The following is a 27,299-nucleotide window of genomic DNA, read 5'->3' on the forward strand; positions in this document are numbered from 1 at the left end:
TTGTTTAAAAAAAATGTTTTATTGAATTGTCTATACTTGACACACACATGGGTTAAAACAACATAGCATTTTTTAGAGTGTACATACAACATCTCATACTTTGTTACATTTTTACACACGTATAGAAATAATTCACAGATAACTTTGCCAGTCGCAAAACTGGTCACAGCTCAACATTCTGGGCTGCGTTTCTCAGAAGCATAATGAGCCAAGTTGATCGTAAGACCATTGGTGTTAATGGTTCTATAATCTACTTAAGCTTAAGATGCTTTTGAGAAACGCAGCCCAGATACATAATGCCTGATAAGACATTCATCTCCCACAAGACCCATGTTCCAGGAACATGTGCTTTCCAGGAACATGTGCTTTCCAAGAACAGTGCTTTCCAAGAACAGTGATTTCCAAGGAATACTGCCACCCTCGCCATTTACTCCCATGCCAATTTGAGGTCCCACATGTAAACTTGAAAAATGGTAGCTTTCTTTCTCCCATTGAACACAGAATATATTGTGAAGAAAAGACAAACTGCTCAAGTCAACAAAAATCCAAAACGTTAAACTTTCAAAATGGGACGTAAAGGTAGAGTGAATTAATCCATCAGCTTCACTAATACTGCATATTCTAAAGGTATAGTCACATTAGTGAAATTTTGCAGGGGGGGAAAAAGGTTCATCATCTATTTTCGATAGCGCAGCAAATTATGAGGCTAAGGTCACACAGAAGTTACTTTTTTTAAAACCAAGCAGTTTTCTGTTGCTCAATATGGCAAATTAGTGTGATCAGCTGGAAAGTGTTGGGAAATCTATCACCCTCACGTGAAACAACATGCTAGCTCTGTATGAGGAACAGATTAAAATGTGACCAAACGTCATGAAATATGAAAACCAAGGTCTGACATTCAATAAAGGTTCACCAAAAAAAAAAAAAAAAAAAAAAAAAAAAAAGGGAAACACGAAGACATTTAGAATAGCAACCATTTTGATCCGTTCATCAAATAGCGTGATCATGTCGCTTCAGAAAACATGATATTCCAGTGGAGTTAATTTCACACAATCTTGGTCTTAGAAATTTGAAAGATTTAGTACCAAATTCACAATAAGGACAAAAAAACAGCTGAAACAATCTTCAAAATATTAGTGTTCTGCAGGACAGAGTAATTTTGGCCGATCTAACCCTTAAAGCAGTGTTTTCCAACCCTGTTACAGGAGGCACACCAACAGTGCACATTTTGGATGCGTCTGTTATCTGACCATCTATTTCTGGTCTTAAAGTCTCTATAAAAGGAGCAGATGAGTTGAATTAGGCATGTTTGATTTGGAAGAGTTCAAAAATGTGTAGTGTAGGTGTGCCCCTAGGCACAGGGTTGAGAAACACTGCCTTAAAGATAACCTATAAAGAGCTCAGTGTCAATTGCACAGAAACATAAATGGTGTTCATCACCATCCACCCGTGTTCTCTTTCAAGTACAATAATGAAACAATCCCAAGTCATTTCAACCCCAAGTGAAAACTATAACCAAAAAAGCCTTCATCTAGAGCATCAGAAATGTCTTGAAAGGTACTTTAATGCACATTATTGTCCCCAGAAAATGTTGCCAGCTTATTCTTTAACTTATTTATCATCTAATTGGTCTCATAATATTCCATTTACAATTGCCCAGACATATCAGCAGGTCAGCATGGAGCTGTGCATATTTCTCCACAGTCTCATGGTCTGCTGAGGGTTGCGTTGGTGCACCAGGAGCAAGTCTTTGTGCACACAGGGGTTCTCTCGATCTTGCTCCCGAATGTCGAATGTCTTGAAACCATCGTGTTTGGTCGGAGTGATTCCAATTGCTTTAAAGCACATCCCGTTGTAGACATCATCAATAGGGTAGAAGGGTATGTAAAAGGAAACGTGGTAAAGAGATGGGAGAAGGTTTCCAGAAAAGAGGAATCCACCGCCACCAGCATAAGGAGGGTAAGGACCTTCGTAGAAAGACTGAGGAACATAATATTTGATTTTAGGGTCCCGTAATGGCGCGGCATCAGAAATTATCTGCCCAGTGTATAACGTCGATGCCTGTGCGGGATCAAGAGACTTCAGGTGATTCAGGATTGCTTGAGTGTTGGCAAAAACATCATCGTCGCCCTTAAAAATGAAAGACACCTCAGGACAGCGATCCAGCATCCACTTGAAGAACACGTGCTCCTTGAGAGTCAGGTTGTAAAAGGTGTCGTGAAAATCCCAAACAAGCAGGTCTTTAAACAGCTGAGCTTCAAATGAAACCATTTTGTCGAGACTGGGGTCATCCACAGATGATCGACCCAGCAGAAAGACCGTTCGTACCTGAAGTCCGTTTTCATACGACCCTTCTCTTCCCCAGGTCTCTCGGACTGCCTGGCGCCTCTCGAAGTGCTTTGGGATGGATTTGATTGCAAAGAGAAGGAAAATTTGATCCGACGCACACTTGCCAGGCTGATCGTGAAGAACCGGTGGGTCTCGACACTCCATACTTTTAAGGAAGTCTCCGTAAAGAGGGGGATACGAATGAATATCCTGAATGTTCGTTTGTAGCACCTCTAAACTCTCAGGCTGACAGTCAAACTTTTTATGCACCTCCCTATGCGTTTCATTGTTGGCGGAGTCAAACTGCCTGAAGAGAGAATGAAGTTTTCGGTTCCAGAAGGCACCGTTTTTGGGAATGTCCTTTCGGAACTTCTCAGAAATAGTAAGGGGAGGAAGTTCATTTGGCCTAACACTTTTGGGTTTTTTTGTTATAGTGTTTGTCACTACAACTGTGGGTTTTCTAGAAGTGACAGTTACAACCGAAGGCATTGTGGCAAAGTCTCTTTGTGTGCGTTCCACATCCGTTAGTTTGGAATAGAATATGACAAAGCAAAGGCAGCTAGCTACTGCTACGATGAAGAATTTAGTATACTTCTTTCTCATTTTACAACAACTCTGTTGAGAGAAGCTAACTTTGAAAAGCAAGAGAGGAAGTTGGTCTCAACAGGAAATAGTGGGGTTCACACAACAGAATGCTCTTGCGTTGAAGTGCTGCTGTTTCTTTGTTCTTTCTTGGGTGGGGGTGGGGGTGGGGGTGGGGGTGGTCAATGTTAGTTGATCCTACACTTGCTTTTTATAGGCATGACAAACATCTGTTATGTGCGTCTTCCTCCGAATTCAGTTTCTTCGATTATATTCCCATTTGATGTCAAGTTCAGCTGTGAGCCTAGCAGACACAAGGAAACAGTAATGCAAGTGAGATCACAGGAACATCCTCTTGAACAGCAGTTTGAAACAAATATTAAAGCAAAGATTGTTTGTTTTTGTACTATGAACACATCACATAGCACTTCAAATATCACTGGGCTCTAAGCCTTGCCTAAATACTAACTTTCTGAAAGTTAAAGTGACAGTTCGCTCAAATGAAAATTTCTGTCATCATTTACTCAGCCTTATGTTGTTCAAAACCTGGATTTCTTTCTTCTGCAGAACACAAGATACTTCGAAGGGGCTCAATATGACTTCCATTGTATGGACAAAAGAAACCACCAAGACATTCTTCAAAATATCTTCTTTTGTGTTTCAGATCATTTAAATTCAAGTCAGATTTATTTGTATAGTGCTTTTCACAATACATATTGTTTCAAAGCAGCTTTACAGAAAATGCATGCGTCTACACTACAATTTAGAGTGATCTAATATCAGAGGTGACTGTGTCAAAGTAAAGTATTTCAGCAAATCACACAGTTAGCAAACAATGTGTTAAATTTAAGACAATGAGCTCATTGAAGTTATTAACCCTCTGATGGTCTTTATTTATGTCTACACTTGAGGTTTTTGGGGTCTCTCTAGAGACCCCAGACAATAACATTTAATTTTGTAACAAGATAATAGTTTTTTTTTTTTACAAATGTAATTTTATTCTGTTTGTTAATGTTTTTACTCAACATTTGTGCAGTTTTTGGAGAATTTATGATATTTTTTAAATTTCTATAAATAAATAAATAAATATTTAAATAGCCTTTTTACAAAAAAACAGCATTTGATGTAAAATTCACTTTATAAAAGACCCAGATTTCTAACTTTCATTCATGGGGATAACATGGATAATTTTAAATGGTTTAATGTAAAATTTTTGCCCATTTTTTGGAAAATGCAGTTTTAAAATAAAAAATAATAATTTTAACCACTATATGGCTATAGAGCTCCAGTATATGCTATTTGCTATTAGACTACCTGAAATATATCTTTTCACAAGTTGGATTCAGTTGGATTCATATCTAAATATTATAAAATCACAATTATAACAAAAATGAAATATTTTTGTCAAAGTTTAGCATTTTTTTGTACCAAAAAAACCCAGTTTTTCAATAATGTTACATTATGATTAGAACCAAACCTGAACAAAATGTTACAAAGAGAAATGTTGGAGTCTTAAGATTTTATCATTTATTTTTAATCTAATTCTAGATTCTAGACACACACACAATTGTGTGTGTGTGTGTGTGTGTGTGTGTCTGAGAGATAAAGAGAGAGAGAGAGAGTGTGTGAGTACACATTGTCGATGTGCCAGTGTCACCACACCACTTTATATTTGTAGTGGTTCTGCATTTTGGATGATTTTATTTGACAAATTATAGCCTTACAAATGTTCCTGTGTGTGTGTATGCGTGTATGTGTGTGTGTGTGTGTTTACATTTTCAATGTGTCAGTGTCACCAATTTATTTTTGTGGTGGTACTGCATTTTGGATAATTTTATTTGACAAATTATAGCCTTACAAATGTTCCTGTGTGTGTGTGTGTGTGTGTGTGTGTGTGTGTGTGTGTGTGTGTGTGTGTGTGTGTGTGTGTGTGTGTGTGTGTGTGTGTGTGTGTGTGTGTGTGTGTGTGTGTGTGTACACATTGTCGGTGTCAGTGTCACCACTTTATATTTGTGTTGGTTCTGCATTTTGGATGATTTTATTTGACAAATTATAGCCTTACAAATGTGTGTGTGTGCACATTTTCAATGTGTCAGTGTCACCAATTTATTTTTGTGGTGGTACTGCATTTTGGATGATTTTATTTTACAAATGATAAGAGAACAGTTTTTATAGTGTCAAAAATGTATTCCTATATGTGTGTGTGTGTGTGTGTGTGTGTGTGTGTGTGTGTGTGTGTGTGTGTGTGTGTGTGTGTGTGTGTGTGTGTGTGTGTGTGTGTGTGTGTGTGTGTGTGTGTGTGTGTGTGTGTACACGCGTGTTGTGAGCAATATAATTTAGCATTGTGGATGTTTTTTGCATTGGTGGAAGTGTGCCACTTAATTTGTGCCATTTCTGTCGATGTGTTCTGCGTTGTTTCTGATTTTGATGATAAATTTTGTTTATTTTGATTGCGGGGTGTCACAATTTTTGTCACGCTAACATAAAAACAGATATCATTCCAATTTAAAAATTTTTTTGTAGATCTAGAAAGTGTTGAGAGCCGTAGAAGGTTTCATACCATTTGGACAAAAGGAACATTTTTTTTAATTTGAGTAAAAGTCATTTGGGGTCCCAAAAGACCCCATAAACCATCAGAGGGTTAATTACAAGTTGTCAACATAATGATTACAATATTTAGAAATTTAGCATTGGTGCTTGTTGATTCAGAGTTTGCATCATCTGAACTCCTCGCAGGAGTTGGAGAAGTAGGTTGTATGGGTTTGGATCAACATGAGGGTGAGTAAATGATGACACAACATTCATTGTTGGGTGAACAAACTCTTAAAACTCACTGGAACAGGGCTAGAGCTTTGTAGATGCCAACCTTACAGCTACATTGGCAACCATATATTTGGACAGGGGCGGCTGGCCAATAGAGGGCGCTAGGCCCCAGGAAGGCGGGTCTGTGGAGCAGCTTAGCCAATTACTGATTTAAGATATACATGTTTGACATAAACTGTAGCCAATCAGCGAGCTCAAATCTAGTCAGCTGGCGCTTCGATACAAAGACATACCCTGTTTGAGTTCCTGTTTAATGTTGATCACATTATATGAAGATACACACGATTGCAAATGTCACATTGATTTATACAACAGTTCAACAAACGAAATATTAATATTAAGTGATGTTCATTTTCAACACAGTTGTCAGTATTTTTACAATAAAATAATAGCTCCAAGTAACGAAAGCCACAGCAGAACTGCAGCACACCGCAGTGTTTGTGAACGAATCATTAGAGTCAATGATTCAATGATTAATTCATAAATACAGCCACTTGCTTCATTTCTGAATGACTCACCACCTATACTGGCGGTTTTAATTTAATATTTAAAAGCATCACTTCGTTTTTACCATTATTGCATATTTATCTATTTAACTTTATTTATTTAAAGCATTATTTATTTTATAAAGGTATTTGTAAAGGTAAAAATGCAGTTGAAAAAAAATCGATTTAAGGGGGCAAATATTGTCCCTTACTGAAAAAGGTGTGACAGAAGAGTGTGGGTGCGCAGAAGGATATTAAAGCCTCTTGGGGTACAACTCTAAAAAGTTTGAGAACCACTGGGAGTGGGTTAAGGAATAGAACAAAATAAACAAAGCACAATACACATACCAAGGGCAGAAAGTAGGCCTAATAGCCTACTTCCATGGTTTGAATACGACACAACCACACCTAAGATATTTTTCACCAGCCGCCACTGTATTTGGATCTAAAAATAAACAAGCTTTACATTTACTAGAAATATGGTCTCAGGTGGGCAATTAAGCAGCACAGGCTCTGGAAACAGCTGACAGACAACCTCAGAAACTAGTCTAGAAACAGAAACTCAGAAAGTGTGCATTTGGTCTTGTAGACACTTCTACAGCAAATATTTGTTTCTTTTCTCGATGGATTATCCTTCAGGAGCGGTATTTGGATTCTGACTGATTTAACATGTGACTTATGTTCCAGCCTTGCCCTGATTCAATGATAAAAGCATCTCAAAGCCATGGCTATTTTCAGGAATGTGCTTGCTTTTCCAGTATTACAGGAATGTGCTTGCCTTTCCAGTATTATGGATAAACCACAAGCAATCCACTATTATTTTAAACATATCTGTCTTGAATCATTATTTAATTGAAATGTTAAGCATGTTTACAAAAACTTACATGGCAAAATAGTTATTTCCAAGATAATACCTCATCAAAACTGTTCGAAACACTTAAGGTAAAATGCTTACTGCTTCACTTAATGTTTTTGTTAAACAGTGTAGGCGCATATGCATATTGCGGCTGAAGACGCTTCTTTTTCGACAGCACTTGATCCAGTAATACTAACACTTTCTCTTCTCTTCTATTCTATTAAAAAAAAAAACAAAAAAAAAAAACAGAGGGGTCATATAGCACTTATATTGTTGTCCTACTGTTAGTTTAACTGCATCTATTGTTCTCATTTGTAAGTCGCTTTGGATAAAAGCGTCTGCTAAATGAATATACGTGTACGTGTGTGTATCAGTCTGAACATATATGCATTAAGCATTACTAGAATTCCAGTCTGAACACTTGCTGCCTTCTAGACTACATTTTTGGCCATATCTGCCTAAGCAGTGCACTAGGTTGAGAAACAGCTAATGTCATAACATTCCTGAAAAATAAACTAAACAGACTTTGGAAAACTCACATTAGGCTTACCTACAATGTGTTAAGCATTGGTTTCGGAAAAAATACAAGTTCACTACATTTGTTACAAATGCTCTTTATACGGTGTAGAGGAGATCCTATGTTAAATCTTCGCGGTGTCACTGCTGTAAAAATGTGAATACGATTTGAGCAGATGAATGTATGGCTATCGGCTACTATCTATGATGGTTAATACTAACGGTGGATAAAAGGTAAAGGCTAACTATGGAAGATATTAAACCGACTGGCAAGTTAAATTTAAATTAAAAGTAGGCTAACGTTAAACGTTTTTCAAAACAGCGAGAAAAAACATTTAGGACTTACCGTGTGAGCGTCTATGAACGTTCTTAGTCCAAACTTATCGCCTTCACACCAGGAACCGCGTTGTTACCCACGAGGAGTGAGAGCTTGTTCCTCACTGTAAAACGCGACGTCGGCCTCTCCCTTTTTTTCCCCCATCAACACCTGTCTTGGTGCTTATCATTCAACACACCTGGACACTGAACCACGGGACTGTTAACACCTTTTCTTGGGAGTTTGATTATGCGGAATGCTTTGATTAGCTTATGCAGATGTAATGTGTGTAAGGAACCGCTCCTAAGCCCCGCCATAACAAGAATAGCAATGTACAATTAGAGAATATAGCACTATTCACAAGTCATAATTTTTTATTATTATTTAGGGGTGAATAGTGGTAAAGTGAGACACTTTCTGATCATTTACCTTCTGCATAATGTTTTATTATGATCCAAATGTCTTAGCCCCTCATATGATACTATTCTAAATAGCTTAAGTGCTCTACTCTACTATACAGAATAAAAAAGAAAGAAACATTAAACACAGGATGGATGACTCTTCCTCAAACACACACTGACCCTAAACCACATTTTTCCAGGCGCTACTGTCAAACTGGGACACCTTTATTGGCAAACTGGGACACTTCAAACACATTAAATTGTTACTTAAATGTAGGCCCAATGAATTAAATACACAATAACAATATAAACAACAACAAGAAAAATAATAAAAATCACTTTTTTAAGGAGGGGTGCAGGTACAGCAGATTCTTTCCACCCCTCCCTTTATGAGGGGCATACAAAAAAGGAACTCAATTCCCCCATTAGAATGACTTAAATGGCTGTCCCAGTTTGCCAGTAATACCCTGTCCCAGTTTAACAATACGCTATTGGCAAACTGGGACAGTGTCAAAATCACATAAAAACAAACAAAAAAAGATTCATATGAATGTGATTTTTACAAATTCTGATTCACCATTACATCCTATAACAAAATATATAACAATTACAAATTATCCATGAGTGTTTTAATTTTTATAAGCTTAACATTATTCACCTCAGAATGCTATGTCATTTTACTTTACCATCACGGTTCACTGTAAGGTTGTTGAATATGGTGTGCCACACCCCCGGAAGTGATGTCATAGCCACAGAATCTATATTTTTTTATCACATACTTGCTTATGATGAGCTCAGTGTTGATCTTTAGTAATGGAATCATTTACATGTAAAGATAGAAATTAAAAAGCTTAACTGTCCCACTTTACCCATTGTCCCACTTTACCACTATTCACCCTATTTATTTACAAATAATTGCAACAGCATTTCAAAATTATTTTGAGGGCATGAACGTGTTCCTGACTTATAAAAATAGTTGTCACGATATGAAAATATTTTGATATGTTTCCCCGTTAATTTATCAACATGCAAATTCAAGAGTGAATCACACGGTTGTCTCTTGAGAAACGTTGTACAAGACCGCCGATCACTTATGTCACTTATGAGTGACTGGTAAATATTAACATTATAAACAAAGCAGAAAAATGGTTTATATAATTTCTTCTTATTATGTCATCTTTCAATGAAAAGATTATAATTTATTACTTATAATTAAGACCCTATCGAATCTCAAATTTTTCCAGTGTAGTCAGGAAGTGGTTATTTTGGTGTGAAATAACCTCTCTAAACTTCCTTGTACACCAGAGCATTAAAACATGCAGCTCTATTAATTACAGAAGCAATGTATTTAGATTATAAGCTGAGAGACTATTTAATCACAGATGAAAGTAAATATTTTAAACGTTACAGGACAGGCCAGCACTTGCCTTTAACTTTTTAGAGAATAAATAAAATCACCCTGTACATGTTGGAATCAGTCCTCCTTTTACTTCTCCTTATGTCAAAATAATAACACAAAAAAACCAAACAAACTGGAAAATTGATTAAAAAGATTAGTCGCAAGCAAAATATGCAGAGATGCAAGATAAGGTACTTCCGCTAAGAGTTAAAATATGTATGCCACAACTAAAGAGGTTAACAAAGAACTAAGGCTTTTTTTTAGCTCAGTAATACAGTAATAGCCAGATGACAAAGCATTTCTGAAGTTTGGGGTGCACAGCACCCCATAATATAAATGTGGCTGGTTTCAGTTTTCACGCAACACTCGCTCAAAATCACATTTAAACAACCAGCCCCTCTTTATTTAGTGTTCTTTGAGGTCTGGCGGCACGGCATGTCATAGAGAGAGAGGTCTGAGGTAAAGCAAGGAAATTAAGGCACTGACAGTTGAGCTGGTGGTTAAAGAGAGAGATAGTCGATCATCGTACTGAAGTTGTGCTGTTAAAGGCACGAGGCAGAGCGAGCGGAAAGGGGCAGAGATCAGGAGGAGGATCTTAGCGAAGGTCGCTTTCGTCTTCTTGTATGGTTTTCTTGATACGAAGCAGCATGGTGGTGAGCCACTGATCCAGCCGTGAGATGGTGTCGTACTCCTTCACCTGAGGGATGGAGAGAAATGACAGTGAAACTGATGAAGATGAAGTTGGTATTGTTCGGCTTAACTGGTGTGACAGTCACTAGCTATGTTTCTATCCAACGTTGCAAATTTAACTTGTGCGGAAAATTGGAAACATTTACGAATAAAGCACCGTTTCCATTCTATGTGTTCAAGAGAACCAAATCGTCACTTCCTGGGAAACTGGCGCAAAATATCTGAAATAAAAATGGAAGTTGCAGCAATCTTACTTTTTTTAATGACGAAACGCAATAAACGTTGTCATGTTACGTTGCATTCGGATGCCTGGTGTTTGTGACACTTTTGAGAGATCATTATACCGAATCATTTTGGTGACAGACTTTGGCTCAGGCATTTCAGAATGACCAAACCAACATTTGAGACGCAATGCAATGAAACCGATCCGCTGGCAAGTCCAGTTATCAATCCCATCCTCCCGTGAGGAAGTCAGGCAAGTTTTTTTTTTTTTTTTTTTTATGCACACTTTGGTGTTTCCATCCATTATTATTTGTTAACGCAATACACCAAAAACTGCATAAAAATAGGTGGGTGGAATCATGGCTACTGATAACAGCTTTCGGCGTGTCAGGTGGGTAGTTTTACTTGTTTTTAGTGAAACTGAGCTGTCAGAGGATGGTTTAACATTTGAATAATCCATAGATATGTTGAAACCAAATGGAAAGAGCAATTAATAGCTCATCTTACAGCGTCAGTATATGAATCCACATTCTGTTCCTCAAAGGCCTCTAAAAGTTTCTGTTAAAAAAAACAGAAAAGAACATTTTAAGCACATAATTCATGCATTATCCCACTGTCAGGACCACAATGTGCTAATGTCACCCAACACGCTTTTCAGGCAGAATGACTGTGGTTTATTCACAATACTTTCACATCCCCAGCAAGTTTCGTTTAAACACACTGGTTTAAAACAGTTGCGATTACAATTTGTATAGTTTGAACTCTCAGCAGATTTTGTTAAATATCATTGCATGACAAGTCAATCTAGAAACCCACCTTTAGCAGGAAAAATACAAAAATAATTTGTATAAATACTGAGCTGAGAGCCAACCTTACCTTCAACAATTTGCATTCACGTGAATCTGAAAAGGCTGGAAACATTTCCTCATATTTCTGGAGGGCAAGCTACAAGGGGGGCAAAAAGACAAGGAATATGAAAGGAAGCTGCAAAAGACACCGCTGTTTTCCATTGCTTGTTTGAAGGAATGCGTAATTGTAGGGTGTTTCATACCTTAGCATTCAGCATGTCCACACAAAAGTGACAGAGAGCTGCCTTAAAGAAATAGTCCTTTGCGCCGTATTTCAACAGAGTGCTGTCCATTGCATGCGTTGCCACCTGGAAACCCACCGGCACAAATAAAGAAATAGCTTAACTTTTTTCTTCCAAATCTACATTTGCAAAAATATGCAACTTTTTGTTTCAAGCTGATGTACAAATAGTGAAATTGAGGTTAAACTGACTGCACTCTTGAGATCTGTTAATTAGATAATGAAACCCACACATGAGATTCGATCAGGCTTCATATGAGAAAATTAGAAAGTGTTATTGGGACTGTGATGCTTTTGTGGCTGGTGAAACGTGTATGATCACTCTTTCAAGGGATATGTCTCCCTAAAGTGAAAATTAAGTCATCATTTACTCACCTGGATGTCGTTCTAATGCAGTATCACGTTCTTTCTTTTTCAGACCGCAAAAAGCGAATTTTAAAAAATATATATTTGGTCCATATAATGGCAGTGAATAGCAACCAACATCAAGATGCAGAAGAATCATCAGAATGATTTATATATGCTCAGAAATAATATAAAATAAGAAAAATGCTAAACATTTCTTCAAGTCACCATCATGCAAACATATCTAACATACACTAGTAATTCTTGGTAGACTTTTGCATTCCACTGAGCTGTTTTTTCTGTAAACACTCTAGACAGACGTGTTTGTGGGATATGCAACTCTCGTCTAACAGACCCTTTTTGTGACGACGTAAATATTACGTCACGTCGTTAGCTGGAGGCAAAACAAAGGGAAAACTGGAGGCGGCTAATACAAATCAGCTAGTTTGTCAGCTATTAATATTTACAGTCGGCTACATAAGAAGCCTAAAATGTCATATTGCTATGTTGTTGGGTGCCAGAATCGACGGAGTACATGCTCCAATTGGAAATTTTGATCGCATTTTGCCTGATAAAAAAAACAGACGACAGCTGTGGTTAAACGCAATAAAACGAGTGGACTGGACAGAAACGATCATCAAAAATGCTGGTGTTTGCAGCGCACACTTCATATCAATCAACTATTGTCTTTTGTTGTTATGGATTATGGTTTGGTTACGTGTCTAAAGATTTCCCATGCATGTCCACCTAGAGATACCATCAGAAATGGGGGAACAAGTTAAGTGATTTCTCACTTATGCTAATTTGTTTAGCGCATAAGTTAGCTAACTTTGTTAGTCGTACAACTTGCTAGCTAACGACTAGAGACTAAACAAAGGAAACTGTTTGTGTCATCTCATTTTCTACAGTTGCCATAAGTGCAGTGGATGTAATCATGTCAGATTGAATGTGTATGGCCAATCTGGCTCTGTCCATTAAAGTTAACTTTTCCAAATAACAATCACAGTTCCGGACATTGAGTGGCCTTACATATTCAGATAAAATTGGATTTTCTCCAGTCATGGTTAAAAACAAGCTAACAAAACTTGCTAACTATCGTTAGTGAAGTGGCCAGGGGAATCGTTCTGCCTCCACCTAAGCTCCGCCCACAAAAAAACGTCACAATGTTTACTAACTGAAAGGGGGTCTATAACCTTGCCTTTTTCCCATTCGACAGCCTGTCTCGTTGTTTTCTATACAATTACGCATTCTGTGTGAAACGCCACTTAAGACTAGCGGTGTGTTCTACCTTCATGGCACCTCCATGCTTCACAGTTGGGATGGTGTTCTTGGGGTTGTACTCATCCTTCTTCCTCCAAACACGGCGAGTGGAGTTTAGACCAAAAAGCTCTATTTTTGTCTCATCAGACCGCATGACCTTCTCCCATTCCTCCTCTGGATCATCCAGATGGTCATTGGCAAACTTCAGACGGGCCTGGACATGCGCTGGCTTGAGCAGGGGGACCTTGCGTGCGCTGCAGGATTTTAATCCATGACGGCGTAGTGTGTTACTAATGGTTTTCTTTGAGACTGTGGTCCCAGCTCTGTTCAAGTCATTGACCAGGTCCTGCCATCTAGTTCTGGTCTGATCCCTCACCTTCCTCATGATCATTGATGCCCCACAAGGTGAGATCTTGCATGGTGCCCCAGATCGAGGGAGATTGACCGTCATCTTGAACTTCTTCCATTTTCTAATAATTGCGCCAACAGTTGTTGCCTTCTCACCAAGCTGCTTGCCTACTGTCCTGTAGCCCATCCCAGCCTTGTGCAGGTCTACAATTTTATCCCTGATGTCCTTACACAGCTCTCTGGTCTTGGCCATTGTGGAGAGTTTGGAGTCTTGTTTGATTGAGTGTATGGACAGGTGTCTTTTATACAGGTAATGATTTCAAACAGGTTCAGTTAATACAGGTAATGAGTGGAGAACAGGAGGGCTTCTTAAAGAAAAACTAACAGGTCTGTGAGAGCCGGAATTCTTACTGGTTGGTAGGTGATCAAATACTTATGTCATGCAATAAAATGCAAATTAATTATTTAAAAATCATACAATATTTTTAATTAAAAAAAATATATATTGTATGATTTTTTTTTAGATTCCGTCTCTCACAGTTGAAGAGTACCTATGATAAAAATTACAGATTTCTACATGCTTTGTAAGTGGGAAAACCTGAAAAATCGGCAGTGTATCAAATACTTGTTCTCCCCACTGTGTGTATATATGAAGAGTTCAGATGCAAAAGCCTCTAAGTGCCATTTGAACATTTCTTCTAGAATGATAAATTTTTTTCAAGCTTGAATATTTAAGTTCAGTAATTTCACTTAAATGACAATAAATAGGTCATTTTCATTGCCATTTAAGTGAAATTACTGAACTTAAATATACGAGCTTGATAAAAATGATCATTCTAGAAGAAATTTTCAGATGGCACTTAGAGGCTTTTGCATCTGAACTCCTCATATATATATATATATATATATATATATATATATATATATATACACACAAATAATACAAATATAAATTAAAAGCTTGACTAAAAAGATGTGTCTTAAGTTTCTTAAAACAATCCACAGAAGCAGCATCCCTAATAGATGATGCAGGTAGTGTGTTCCATAACTTAGGCGCGTTATAGGTAAAGGCCCTTCCCCCCATGGTTTTTAATTTACAACAAGGCTGACACAGAGAGAGAGCCAGCAGAGCGGAGAGCGCGAGCGGGAATGGATGGAGTAACCAAATCACAGATGTAATCTGGAGCCAACCCGTGTACTGCTTTATAAGTTAAAATCAGAATTTTTACATCAATACATGGTTGAACTGGAAGCCAATGTAGCTGCTGGAGCACGGGAGTAATGTGATGGCTTGAGGATGTACAAGTAAAAACACGTGCGGCAGAGTTTTGTATACATTGCAACCTCTTAATAGAATTTGCTGCTAAACCCACAATAATCAAGCCTTGACGTGATGAAGGCATGGATAAGCCTCTCTGCATCAGGCCTAGAGAGAAAGGGTCTAATCCGAGCAATGTTCCTCAGATGGAAAAAAGCAACCTTTGTTATGTTTTTAAAATGAGAATTAATAGTTAGCTGAGCATCAAAAATCCCGCCCAAATTACGCACCTGGCCAGAAGGGGACAATTGAGTGTTGTCTACTGAAAGTTTAAAATCATTACATTTACTGACATTAGATGGAGTGCCAATTAATAAGATTTCAGTTTTGGAGCAATTCAGTTTTAGAAAGTTGAGCTTCATCCACGCTTTGATTTCCAAAATACATTCAGAAAGTTCTGAAGAGGAAGAATAGAGATCAGGCTGAGAGCTGATATAAATCTGGGTGTCGTCCGCATAACAGTGATAGCTCAGGCCATACTTCTGAATGATCTGCCCAAGAGGCAGCATATAAACACTAAATAAAACAGGACCCAAAACTGACCCCTGAGGGACACCCTGACACAGAGGCACAGTCTGAGATCTGTTAGTGCCCAGGTAGACAAAAGCCGCTTTCCGACCAAGTAGTTCTAGGAACTTAGTTCTAGGAACTGTCCACTTCTAAACAGTTCTAAGAACTACTCTCCCCCAAACTCGGTTTTGCTGTTTGCGTTCGCACTGGCCAAGTGGCCATAGGAACTGGTAGGAGGAGTAAGGGAGTGACGCAAGCACTGTGACTTTTATTTTGACGGCGCAACGGACCTTTATTTTGGCGGCGCTGAGAACGCCAGAGCAAACAATGCTCGCATTCTCTGTTTATTAGTTAGCGATCTGTCTAACAGTACTGTTTAATATGTTATTAGAACTGTTATAGAAAGTAGACAGTATATGAAAAAAAGGTTATTAGCCTATGCCGTGTGGTTGATGTCCAGTGTTGCTTGCTGGGCAGATAAACAATCATGTTTGACTTGGTCCCCTCAAAGTTGCGTTGGATTTTCTCTTCAGCATAAAGGTTTAGAGACCCATCTATCACGGTTTTCCATGTTTGTATAGTTAGTTTCTGGAGTAAATATATAGGCTATAATCTGTGTGTTTACATTCTAGCTGTTTTAAAAATGGCGGGTGCTGGTGTTCCGCGTGCGTACACTAACGTCACGGTTAGTTCCTATAGTGCTGGTTTAGACTCTACTCTGAAGTAGGACCTAAATTAGTTCCTCCAAATGGAGTTCCTAGAACTAAAATCGTTCCTAGTTCCTGCGGTGCGAACACGCCGACATCCGGGTACTTTAGCCAATAGTTCTAGGAACTGTGAAAAGGTTCCTCCGGTCGGAAAGCGGCTAATAGCAGTGATGAGGGGTACAATAACAGGCAGACAGTTTTTCAAAACAGTCGTAGGGAGTGGAAGTATGCAAGTAGCAGAATTAATTGACAAAACAAGTTTAGACATAAAATCAAAATCAACAACAGCACTGAAACTTGAAAAAAATTAGACCAGAGAGATTAGGAGAGTGCATCTCAACAAGCTCAGAAGCATCCTCACAGGAAATGGCGTTATAAATATTCTCAATTTTAGTTGAAAAAAAAATATTGAGAAATGCATTACACTGCTCAGAACAGTTAAAGCTACTGGGAGGTTTAATTAGATTATTGACTGTTCTAAACAACTCTGGGATTAGAGATGTCACTACTAATAATCGTAGAATAATATGCCCTTTTGCAGCTTTGAGAGCATTATGATACTCAATCTGATGCTGATCCAACATTGATCTATGAAATGTTAGGCCAACTGCGTGCCTATCGCCTTACATTTTTTGCATACCTCAGATGTATATCAAGGTAATGATCTCTTAAAAGAAACAACACATTTTTTTCAGAGGTGCAAACTCATCCAGAATAGATGTAAAAGCAGCATTATACTGGTCGATAGAGGCCGCACTGGTAAGTCACCAATAGTATGACTAAGAAGGTCAAGATCAATATCACTGATTTCCCTAAAACAGATAACACTTCTTTCACAGTCTGCAAAGGAGGAGTCGTCAAATTGAACATGAGGTGCTTGTGATCACTTATACATACATCAGTACACTCATGTTGTTCAATAAGTACTCCTGAAGTGCAAACCAGATCTAATATATGTCCGTGTTTGTGTGTCGGAAAGTTAACATGCTGAGTGAAGTTAAAACATTCTAGTGTATCCATGAAGCACACAGCATTATTGCAATCCATATTGTCAACATGAATATTTAAATCACCAGTTAAAAGAGTAACTGGACAGAATGCAGTGGCAAGTGTCAAACGCTACGTAAATTCAGAAAAAAATGTAGAGTTAAGTTTGGGAGGACGATAGATATTTAACACAAGAACTGATGAGAGACCATTCATCTTAAAGGCCAAGCATTCAAATGATGAAAAGCAAGGCAATGAAACCTCAGTTACTGCAACATCAGAACTATAAATGACAGCAAGAGCGCCACCTCTACCGGTGGAGCGCGGCCGGTCAAGATAAGTGTAGCCAGGCAGAGCACACATATTTAGATTGAAATAGTCATTTGGCTGATGCCACGAAGGCAGAAAAAGTCCAGTTTTTTGTCCAAAACAATGTCAAAGTAAAGCCGCTTTGTTGTTTATAGAGCAAGTGTTCAGATGTGCAAACCGGAGATGTGTCAAGGCGGACACCACAGCTGGATGGAGTAGACTTCTGGAGGTAGGAGAAATTAGCAGGGCAGACATGACGCGAAGATAAATTGCGACGCCCCAAACGCCTTTGAGACGAAACTGAGTTTATACCAACTCCGATTGAATGCAGATTCTGGCACAGAATGACCAAGCTGTAAAAGTTCCATGGCAGAGTATTTTAGCATAGACAGAGCTCGAAATTAACTTTTTTACTTGGTAGCACTGGTGCTCCCAACTTCAAACAGTTAGGAGCACCAGCAAAAATTCAGGAGCACCCAACAAATTTGACATTTAGCTCTGCCAGTAGAGCGGAACGACCGGCAGCATCCTGGCGATTAAAAGCCTTAATTATTTGCACTTGCACAAATTATCTCAAATATATATTTTAGGTCGCACAGATTAAATTTCAGGAGCATATGCGACCAAAATGGTCGCAATTTTGAGCCTTGATAGTGCATTAGGCCTTCTGGGTAAAATAAGACACTTTTCAAAACAAAAACATGCCGGATCGAGTAAGCGCATTCAACCGCTCAGTGCAGTTACTCCCAGCGGAAAATGTGTTTGTTGGAGGAGTATAACAGTTACAAGGACATTTCACTTGGGAAAATTAGCGGAGAATGTAGTAGGAAATGTTTAATTTGGAAAAAGATTGCTACAACAGTTAACAGCGTTAATCCGACCGCTGAGCGGAGCGTTAAAGACGTACAGAAAAGATACAAAAACATGGTACAAGATGTCTAAAAAGAAATATTTAAGAGGAAATATTCCCTTCTCATAGCTCTCTCCATAACGTCGTCAGCAAACCACAAATTATGAGCCATTTTCCCTTTTCTTTTGGCTGTTTGTAATGTAACTGATTGTTACTGCTGGTTGCCAAGGTAACAGAGTCTTAGACCTAAGTTAACCTGGTGGTAAGGTGTCTATTTTTTTGGTCTAAATTAAGTCAGTCTTTATTTTTGTGCAACAGTCTAACTTGCATTAGACTAGTCTACAAGCAAATTTCAGACTTTTCTAACTCTATAGACCGGTCTAAAATAGCTTCGTGAAACCGGCCCGTCAACAACACCTTCAAATAAACAATTTTAACACACTGATAGAGAAGCGTCAGCGTCCTCTCGCAAGCCAGTAAGTTACCACAACTTGTGTGCTTTTTCAGAGGGAATCGGAAACTGCGGCATTAACAGAGTCTCATGAACACATGCCGTGCACAGAAGACCAACGGCCAAGGTCAGGATTTTCGTTAAATACTACTTGAAATTTTGGTTTGTTTTTCACCAAACCCCATCGTTACACCCCCAGAACACTTGGAATATACAGCACGAGTCACACGAGATAATTCTGTGATATTTTTGCATCTTTTTTTAAAGCTTGATAAAGCATAATCGCTATTCACTGCCAACGCATTCTCATCCTAGGGCGTCATATACTGACACTTTTGACATTTCGTCTACATCCAACGCACATGGCACCCTTTAGCGTCAATATGACACGCACAGAGCTTTGTTTGGTTATGGGTAGGTTACGCACAAGCGGGAGCGGGACATTTTTATAAAAATTCTCCTTTTGTGGTTAAAAAAAGAAAGAAAGAAGGGCATTCGAACAACACCAGGCTGGGCAAATGATGACTTGCTGTTCCTTTTATCCCTTTAACAGCTACCTTCATTTATGTATCTCAGATCAATGTTAGCAACACAAATTTGTACAAGCAAATATTTATAACTAAACTTTGATGACCCTTATATGGGACCTCCAATGAGATCAAGTGCACTGAAACCAAGGCTGTGATATGTTTGTTTACCTGTTCATAGATCTCAATGGCTTTAGGGTACTGCTCCAGTTGAGCGGCATAGGTGGCAACTTTGAGTAAGCACTTGTTGGCTGAACTTTGGCATCAGAGACAAAGTGAACAGATTAGAAACTATTTCACAGTCCTAGAGTATGACTCTGTTACAATTATGGGAAAAATCCCCCCAAAAGACCATGAACTAATGAATAATAGTGTCATGTGTCATATTGGCTACAAGGCCATATATCTCGAATAGTACTGTAACTGTGTAAAGGGGGCAAAGGTCTGCTTCAGCAAACATGCTTGCTATTCATTACATCTTTTAATAAGTAATCTAAATTATTTCCTGGAGAACATATGAAGTTATAGGTAACCCATTTTGTACTGGTCTTCTCAACATCGTCACTGAAGACCTATAAGTATTGAGCATCAGGAGTGAAAAAAATAGCTTCAAAACTGCCGTACCTTGTGGACTCCTCGCCTTTATAATAGTCTGCTGCCTGTTCGTAGTGAGCTATGGCCTGAGAAAAGGTTATAAAGTACAACAACCACCGAATAAGGTGAATACATTTTTCTTTCAGATTTTGGATAAACTTGATATGGTTTACAATAGAAAATGATCTATTATTGTGACAAAAAAAGTCTGACCTTGTCAACATCAACCAGTTCAGTCTCATAAATTTCAGCGATGGTGACGTGGTGTTTCGCTGCGATTGTAAAACGACCCTAGAAGATGAGAAACACAAAACAATCACTAGTGATGCGGGTTCATTCCTCCCAGGCAAGAGGAAACACGCAGCAGAGAAAATGACTTCACAGGTGAAAAACAGCTTAAATGTCTTTCGCGAGTTCAGCTGGTCAGTTTTGGATGAAAAACTACACCATTACATTGGGGGGGGGCGGGGGGGGGGGCGGGACTATTTCCTCCATTGAAAGCCATTCGAAAATATCACATTATACTGATAAAAATCTAATTTCAAAATATCAAAACTTAAGCAGTTTTACAAATATCTTAAACGAATTCATAAATATCATCAAGTTTTTGGGGAGTCGCACCTCATGGCATTTGACAACCTTAAAGGGATAGTTCACCCAAAAATGAAAATTCTGTCATCATTTACTCACCCTCAAGTTGTTCCAAACCTGTATGAGTTTCTTTGTTCTGCTGAACACAAAGGAAGATATTTGGAAGAATGTTTGTAATCAACAGATCTCGGTCCCCATTGACTTCCATTGTAGGAAAAAAATATACTATGGTAGTCAATGGGGACCGAGAGCGGTTTGGTTACAAACATTCTTCCAAATATCTTCCTTTGTGTTCAGCAGAACAAAGAAACTCATACAGGTTTGGAACAACTTGAGGGTGAGTAAACAATGATAGAATTTTCATTTTTGGGTGAACTATCCCTTTAAGATTCCCATACATAATAAAAAAAACAGTAACTGATTTTTGGAGATTATTTCCATGCTCAGGATATTTGCAAATTAAAAGTTTGAGACCGTGGTTTCATCGGGAATTACAGGTCATATTGTCATTTTTTTTATTGTGATTAATAACTTGACATTTAGGCCTGTTTTCACAGACAGGGCTTGGATTAAGCCAGTATTAGGCCTTGGTTTAATTAGGATATTTAAGTAGCTTTTATAAACTTGCCTTAGAAAAAAAAAAACATTACAGGTGTGCCTCACCTGATAAAACAATGGCACTGACATTTTAAGATTTGCCAGTGAAAATTGATTTCAGTTAAAACAGCACAAACATGCATTTTAGTCTGAGACTAGGCTTAAATCTTGTGTGTGAAAGCGGGTCTCTGCACACTAAAACACATGCGTTGGGTTACAGTGCCCTCCAGTGGTGTACTAAGTAACTTGCAATATGTTTTATAAACAAATGCTTTGGATATGCTGAATCATTTCTAAAACAAGTTTTCACTGCAAGAAGATAAACAGTTAAAAAAAGTCAAAATGATTCAGTGCCACAAAAGCAGCTCTATTTGTTTTTAAAACACTGTCTACAGCCTCCACAGATGTAAGAAAGATTCTTACCATGTCTGTATAGATCTCAATGGCCCTGTTCAGGCAGTTTATGGCCTCTGTGGAGAGAATGACAGACATCTGACTGAACCATAATCAGTTTCAATGAACTGCAGATTGCTAGATAACTATTAACTCAAAAGTAATAAGAACCCATTTTTTCGGATTTGTTGGTGCACAAAAAAACAAAACAATGGGTCTCATTCACTAATAAATGTGTTAATTATTCATATTTGTACACACAGGAGAACTTGTTATACTAATTCACAATGCATATGAATTCTTTTTTACCTCATTTTAACATTAATGTATTTGTAGTATTCTAAATGAGGGGCCGCATGCGTTGGGTAAGTCATTTGATTAAAACGCCCATATAAGGGCTTTCCGCGCAAACCCACCGTGTCACTCATAACAAACATATGACACTCTCTAAAGATGCGCTTAAAAGGTTTTGGAAAGTTACAAAGGCTGGATGTATTTGATCAAAAACACAGTAATTCTGTAAAATATTATATATTATTACAGTTTTCCAAAGCTATTACTCCAGTCTTTAGTGTCACATGATCCTTCAGAAATCATTCTAATATGCTGATTTGCTGCTTTATTGGTGCTCTATTAATAGTGGTTCTTATTATTATCAACGTATTGCTGCTTAATATTTTTGTGCAGACTGAGACATTTTTTTCTGGATTTATTGATGAATAGAAAGTTCACTAGAACAGCATTTATTTGAAATAGAAATCTATTGTAACTTTCCAAACGTCTTTTGTGTCACTTTTGATCAATTCAATGTGTCCTTGCTGAATAAAAGTATTTCTTTCTGGAAGTGTATCACAAATTCCACAAAAATATTAAGAAGCAAAAACTTGAACAATTACATTTGAAAATGTATTAAAATACAAACCAGTTGTTTTAATTTGCAATAATATTTCACAATATTACTGCTTTTACTATATTTTTGCTTCAAATTCTGAATGAATGTTAGTGAAAAAGTTATTGATGAATCATGATATGTTCGTGAAAATCTTTGTACACTGATTTCACACACAACTTTATGTGTGTGCACGGTTAGTGAATGAGACCCAAAGCATACTTGTTAATAGTAGCTGGATGTTGAGAAATATAAACGTGACATTTAAATAAATACCTTGAGGGTCGGATTTTTTGAAGGCATTTCCGGCATCAATGAAGTTCGTAGCTGCGTCATGTTTACTCTGCATCTGCAGGTGTAGGAGGGCCGCCTGCGAGAAAGCATTTCCTGCAGCTAACAAACACATTTACACAACAAAATGCAAACATTAAATAGACATAAATAGACTGTATGCCTTAACACACAAACTTCTTCCTCATTTTTGTCCCGTTCACACAAGACAAAAGTAGATGTGTTAATATGTTGTTTATACTGAAACTAATTGTAATGTCTTTACCACTCCAGTTCTTGGCCATCTTGAACATATTTGCAGCTCTTCCATACAAGTCACAAGCATCCTCCATCTTTGAAGAGCCCCTGGTGAAATATAATGAATATTAGAATGATGATTTCAAACAAACAAGAAGTCATAAATTATAACAAATCATAAACTACAGAGCTCCACACATGGCATGCGGACATATTTACTATATGTATATAATCTGCAAAATATTTGTCTCAAGCACACCTGATGCAAATCAAGGGCTTCATTAGTTGCACCAGGTGTGCTTGAGCTAGAACACATGAAATATCTGAACTGGTTAGGTTTGTTGAGTGTCACGTTTGACTGCATGTTAGAAATTAGGGATGCACCGAAAATTATAATATTATTATTTTCGTTTTTTGTTAGAAAGAGAAAAAAGGCAGAAAATTTTAGCCGAAAATATGGGTAAATACCTATGGGCATGTTTTGTAACTTTGCAAGCGGCTCTGCTTCCGAAGACGTACAACTTCAATGCAACTGCTCAGGCCCTGTCACAAAGAGCAAACTTTATGTGCACTTTCGGTCTTGTGGACTTTCAAACGCTGCCGTGTGCCCGTTAAGTCCATGAGACCGTAGGGTGTCCCATTTGTCATTTTAGGTTTCAGAAGGGTGCTCGCAAGTGCCCACTTTGCAGCCGATATTCTGGTTATTTCAGTCATTTTCGGTTTTGTTTTGGGACAAATGTATCCAGAAGTTTCGGTTTCGGTTTCAGCCCAGAATTTTCATTTCAGTGCATTCCTATTAGAAATAGCCAAAAGAATGGTCCAAAAAGTTAAGAGAAGATATCATCACCCTTTACAAACAAGGAACAGAATACAAAAAGATAGCGAAGGCACTAAATGCTTCTAGAGACACCGTTGGAAGCATAGTTCGCAAGTTCAACAGTGGTTTACACTACCAGGACGGGGCAGAAAAAGGAAGCGATCAACGGCTGCAACCAAATTTCTGAGAAGGCAGGTTCAGAAAAACCCTCGAAAGACAAAAGAGCCGCAGCAAGACTTGGTGGCAACAGGCACTGAGGTTTCAGCTGCACAGGAAGGCGCGTACTAAACGCATACCGGACTTCAAGACGTACACCACTACTGACCCAAAAGCACAAGAAAAGTCGGCTCCAATTTGCTCAAAATCATATAAATAAGCCACATAAGTTTAGGGATTCTGTTCTGTGGAGCGATGAAACAAAACTGGAACTTTTCGGCCCTGTGGATCAGCGGTATGTCTGGAGGAAGAAGAATGAAGCATATGCTGAAAAGGACAGACTGCCTACAGTGAAGCATAGGGGTGGCAGTGATGCTCTGGGGCTGGAGCTTTGTATCCTCTGGCACTGGAAACCATGATGGATTCATTTTTGTATATCAGGAAATCCTAGGAGAAAACGTCATGCCGTCAGTGAGGAAGCTGAAGCTTGAGCGTCGTTGGACCTTCCAGCAGGACAATGATCCCAATCGTACCTCAAATTCCACCCAGGCTTGGTTGCAGAAGAAGTCCTGGAAGATTCTACAGTGGCCATCACAGTCACCTGACTTGACTAAGTCCTGACTAATCTCATGAATATAACTGAACTGGAGGCCATTGCTCAAGAGGAACGGGCTCCTCAGCAACGCTGCCAGAAGCTGCTGTCTGGTTATACATCTCGTTTGCAGCAGGTCATAACAGCAGAAGGGTGCTCTACTATGTACTAAAGATGCTTGCCATGAAGAGGTTGAATAATTTTGAGACTGCAGAAGTCATTAAAAAGTGCATTTTCAGTTGAATTTAGGGAAACCACTTGAAACATTTGTTGTGTTGAGCTGTTTCAATTACTTCTGTTTGATTTGTTCATAGCAAACAGCTGAAAGTCTGTACATTTTGCCAATAAACCTGATTTGCAATGGGGGTTGAATAAGTTTGATTACAACTCTGTATACTATATATATATATATATATATATTATGGCCACCAAGAATTTGTTCTCTTGTTTTATTAAATCGAGGGAACAAATTATTATATTGTGCGCGCAATTTACTTCAAACGAGTGAATGAACAAATTAGTAGAGCGCGTTGACGTATCGGTGAACAATCAAATTGTTAATTTGTGGCCACGATATACATACGAAAGAGCTCGAAAAATATATGTAATATAACATTTGTCATGAGGGACACATTATTAAGCAATTTCTTTTGTTACCCTAAAATGAATGTTGATTAGTAAAAATATTTTGTTGATAGGAATGTGGATATATTTTTTTGAAATGGAATAAACCTTATGAAAGTAATATATTTGAGGCTTTTATTGCACATAATATAGTATGATATAGTGAGAATATGGAGCACATACTCGTGAAATAAGAAATAAAGCTCTGTAGCTTTAATTGGAATTGTGCAATTGCAATGTTGATTGAGAGATGTAGGCTATAAATAAACGTTGTTAATATGAGCCTCCTGTATCATTTTTTACATTACTTTTCTTATATACAGTACCAGTCAAAAGTTTGGAAACACTACTATTTTTAATGCTTTTGCAAGAAGTCTCTTATGCTCATCAAGCCTGCAGTTAAAAAAAAAACAAAAAAAAAAAAAACAGTAATATTATGAAATATTATTACAATTTAAAATAATGGTTCTCTTTTTTAATATACTTTAAAATGTAATTTATTTTTGTGATGCAAAGCTGAATTTTCATCAGCAAGTACTCCAGTCTTTGGTGTCTTATGATCCTTCAGAAATCATTCTAATATGATAATTTGATACTCAGTTATTATCAATGATGGAAACAGTTTTGCAGTTTAATATATTTTTTTGGAATACTTTTTTCAGGATTCATTGATGAGTAAAACGTTAACAGCATTTATTCATAAAAACAGCATTTATTCAAAATAAAAACATTTCTAACAATATAAATCGTTACCATCACCTTTTATCAATTTAACGCATTCTTGTTGAATTAAAGTACTAATTTCTTTAAAAATATATAGTTATTGTTCCCAAACTTTTGAACGGTAGTGTATATTGTTACAAAAGATTTCTATTCTAAATAAATACAGTTCTTTTTAACTTTTTATTCATCAAATAATCCTGAAAAAAGTATCTCAGGTTATAAAAAAATATTAAGCAGCACAACTGTTTCCAACATTGATCATAAATCATCATATTAGAATGATTTCTGAAGGATCATATAAGACACCAAAGACTGGAGTACTTGCTGATGAAAATTCAGCTTTGCATCACAAAAATAAATTACATTTTAAAGTATATTAAAAAAGAGAACCATTATTTTAAATTGTAATAATATTTCATAATATTACTGTTTTTTTTTTTTTTTTTTTTTTTTTTTTAACTGCAGGCTTGATGAGCATAAGAGACTTCTTTCAAAAGCATTAAAAATAGTAATGTTTCCAAACTTTTGACTGGTACTGTATATATATATATATATATATATATATATACACACACACAATATGAATGAATATGTGTGTGTGTGTGTGTGTGTGTGTGTGTGTGTGTGTGTGTAGGTAGGTAGTCAAGTAAGCCGAAGTTGTTTCGGTTCAGTAAATGTTGTCATGAAGGACACGTATTCAGGGTTTTTTGTTTTTGTTTTTTTACCATAAAATTAATGTTAATTACATTTTTAGCTATGAGGGTTTTGAGGGTTCTCGGAGTTCATGTGATCAGATACGCTGAGTGATGTTGTAACTGGCTGAAGAGGGTGTCAGCTGACTTGATTTCTCGTCGCCTGACTAGAATATTTTATCATTTAGCGCCAGATCACAAGACTAGACCTCAAACTTTGCGATATAGAGCCACAAGATTTTATGTTTGGGGTTTTTTTTCTTCTTCTTTTCACTCTGATAATTACTTATATAAAGTTAGTGTTTGACAGCTAACTTGCTAGCATGCTAACTGCCTGTTTACCCCGGTTTGCCTATCAGCAGTGTGTTAAAAGTTAGAAAACATACCCAAACAGAGAGCCGAAGAACGACTGCGAGGATTTCACTTTCTTTTCGGCTTCTGCCATGAGAGCCATGGCCTCTTTTTCTTTACCGGAGTTATCCATGAATACTGTTTACAGATCAACTTTAGCGGCAGACTATGGAATCCAGCCACATCAACACATCCCTGCGGAAACTTCCAACATGTCCATCTACTGTTACATTTCAAAATAAAAGTTAAGTTTGGCTATATACATATTTTTGAAGTACCCTAATATAATATGAATGTATTTATTTCCAATACATTTTGAGTACAATTTTATTCAAAGGTCAAAAATGAGCACAAATATTTTAATATGGTTTTATAAAAAAATAAAATATTCTGCGCTCTTTGGCACTTAATGAAAGATTCTTATAAACTAACC

The 27,299-nt window shown here is 37.5% G+C and overlaps 1 protein-coding gene across 3 annotated transcripts; it reads right to left on the minus strand.

Annotated features, from left to right (window-relative positions):
- On the minus strand, positions 1–27,101 carry napab (N-ethylmaleimide-sensitive factor attachment protein, alpha b). Of its 3 annotated transcripts, XM_084409304.1 has the most exons (12): positions 26,902–27,101; positions 22,940–23,019; positions 22,660–22,776; positions 21,525–21,571; positions 20,127–20,204; positions 19,944–19,999; positions 19,491–19,575; positions 11,670–11,774; positions 11,495–11,563; positions 11,126–11,176; positions 7,937–10,403; positions 3,069–3,214 (listed from the first exon to the last, which is right to left on the minus strand). In XM_084409304.1, the coding sequence occupies exons 1-11, from the start codon at positions 26,997–26,999 to the stop codon at positions 10,302–10,304; spliced, it is 888 nt and encodes a 295-aa protein (XP_084265430.1). In that variant the 5' UTR covers positions 27,000–27,101; the 3' UTR covers positions 3,069–3,214; positions 7,937–10,301. The 3 variants fall into 3 exon arrangements, with proteins under 3 accessions (XP_084265429.1, XP_084265428.1, XP_084265430.1); XM_084409303.1 differs by lacking the exons at positions 11,126–11,176; positions 11,495–11,563; positions 11,670–11,774; ... (5 more) ...; positions 22,940–23,019; positions 26,902–27,101 and adding an exon at positions 1–183 and having other exon boundaries at positions 301–3,214; positions 7,937–10,303; XM_084409302.1 differs by lacking the exons at positions 11,126–11,176; positions 11,495–11,563; positions 11,670–11,774; ... (5 more) ...; positions 22,940–23,019; positions 26,902–27,101 and having other exon boundaries at positions 1–3,214; positions 7,937–10,303.
- Positions 27,102–27,299: the final 198 nt, after the last annotated feature.

Source organism: Rutilus rutilus (assembly GCF_951802725.1).
Source record: "Rutilus rutilus genome assembly, chromosome: 5".
Classification (NCBI taxonomy): Eukaryota; Metazoa; Chordata; class Actinopteri; order Cypriniformes; family Leuciscidae; genus Rutilus; species Rutilus rutilus.

Coding starts and splice junctions, on each gene's coding strand:
- napab (XM_084409303.1), bottom strand. CDS start 2,931: ATGAGAAAGAAGTATACTAAATTCTTCATCGTAGCAGTAGCTAGCTGC.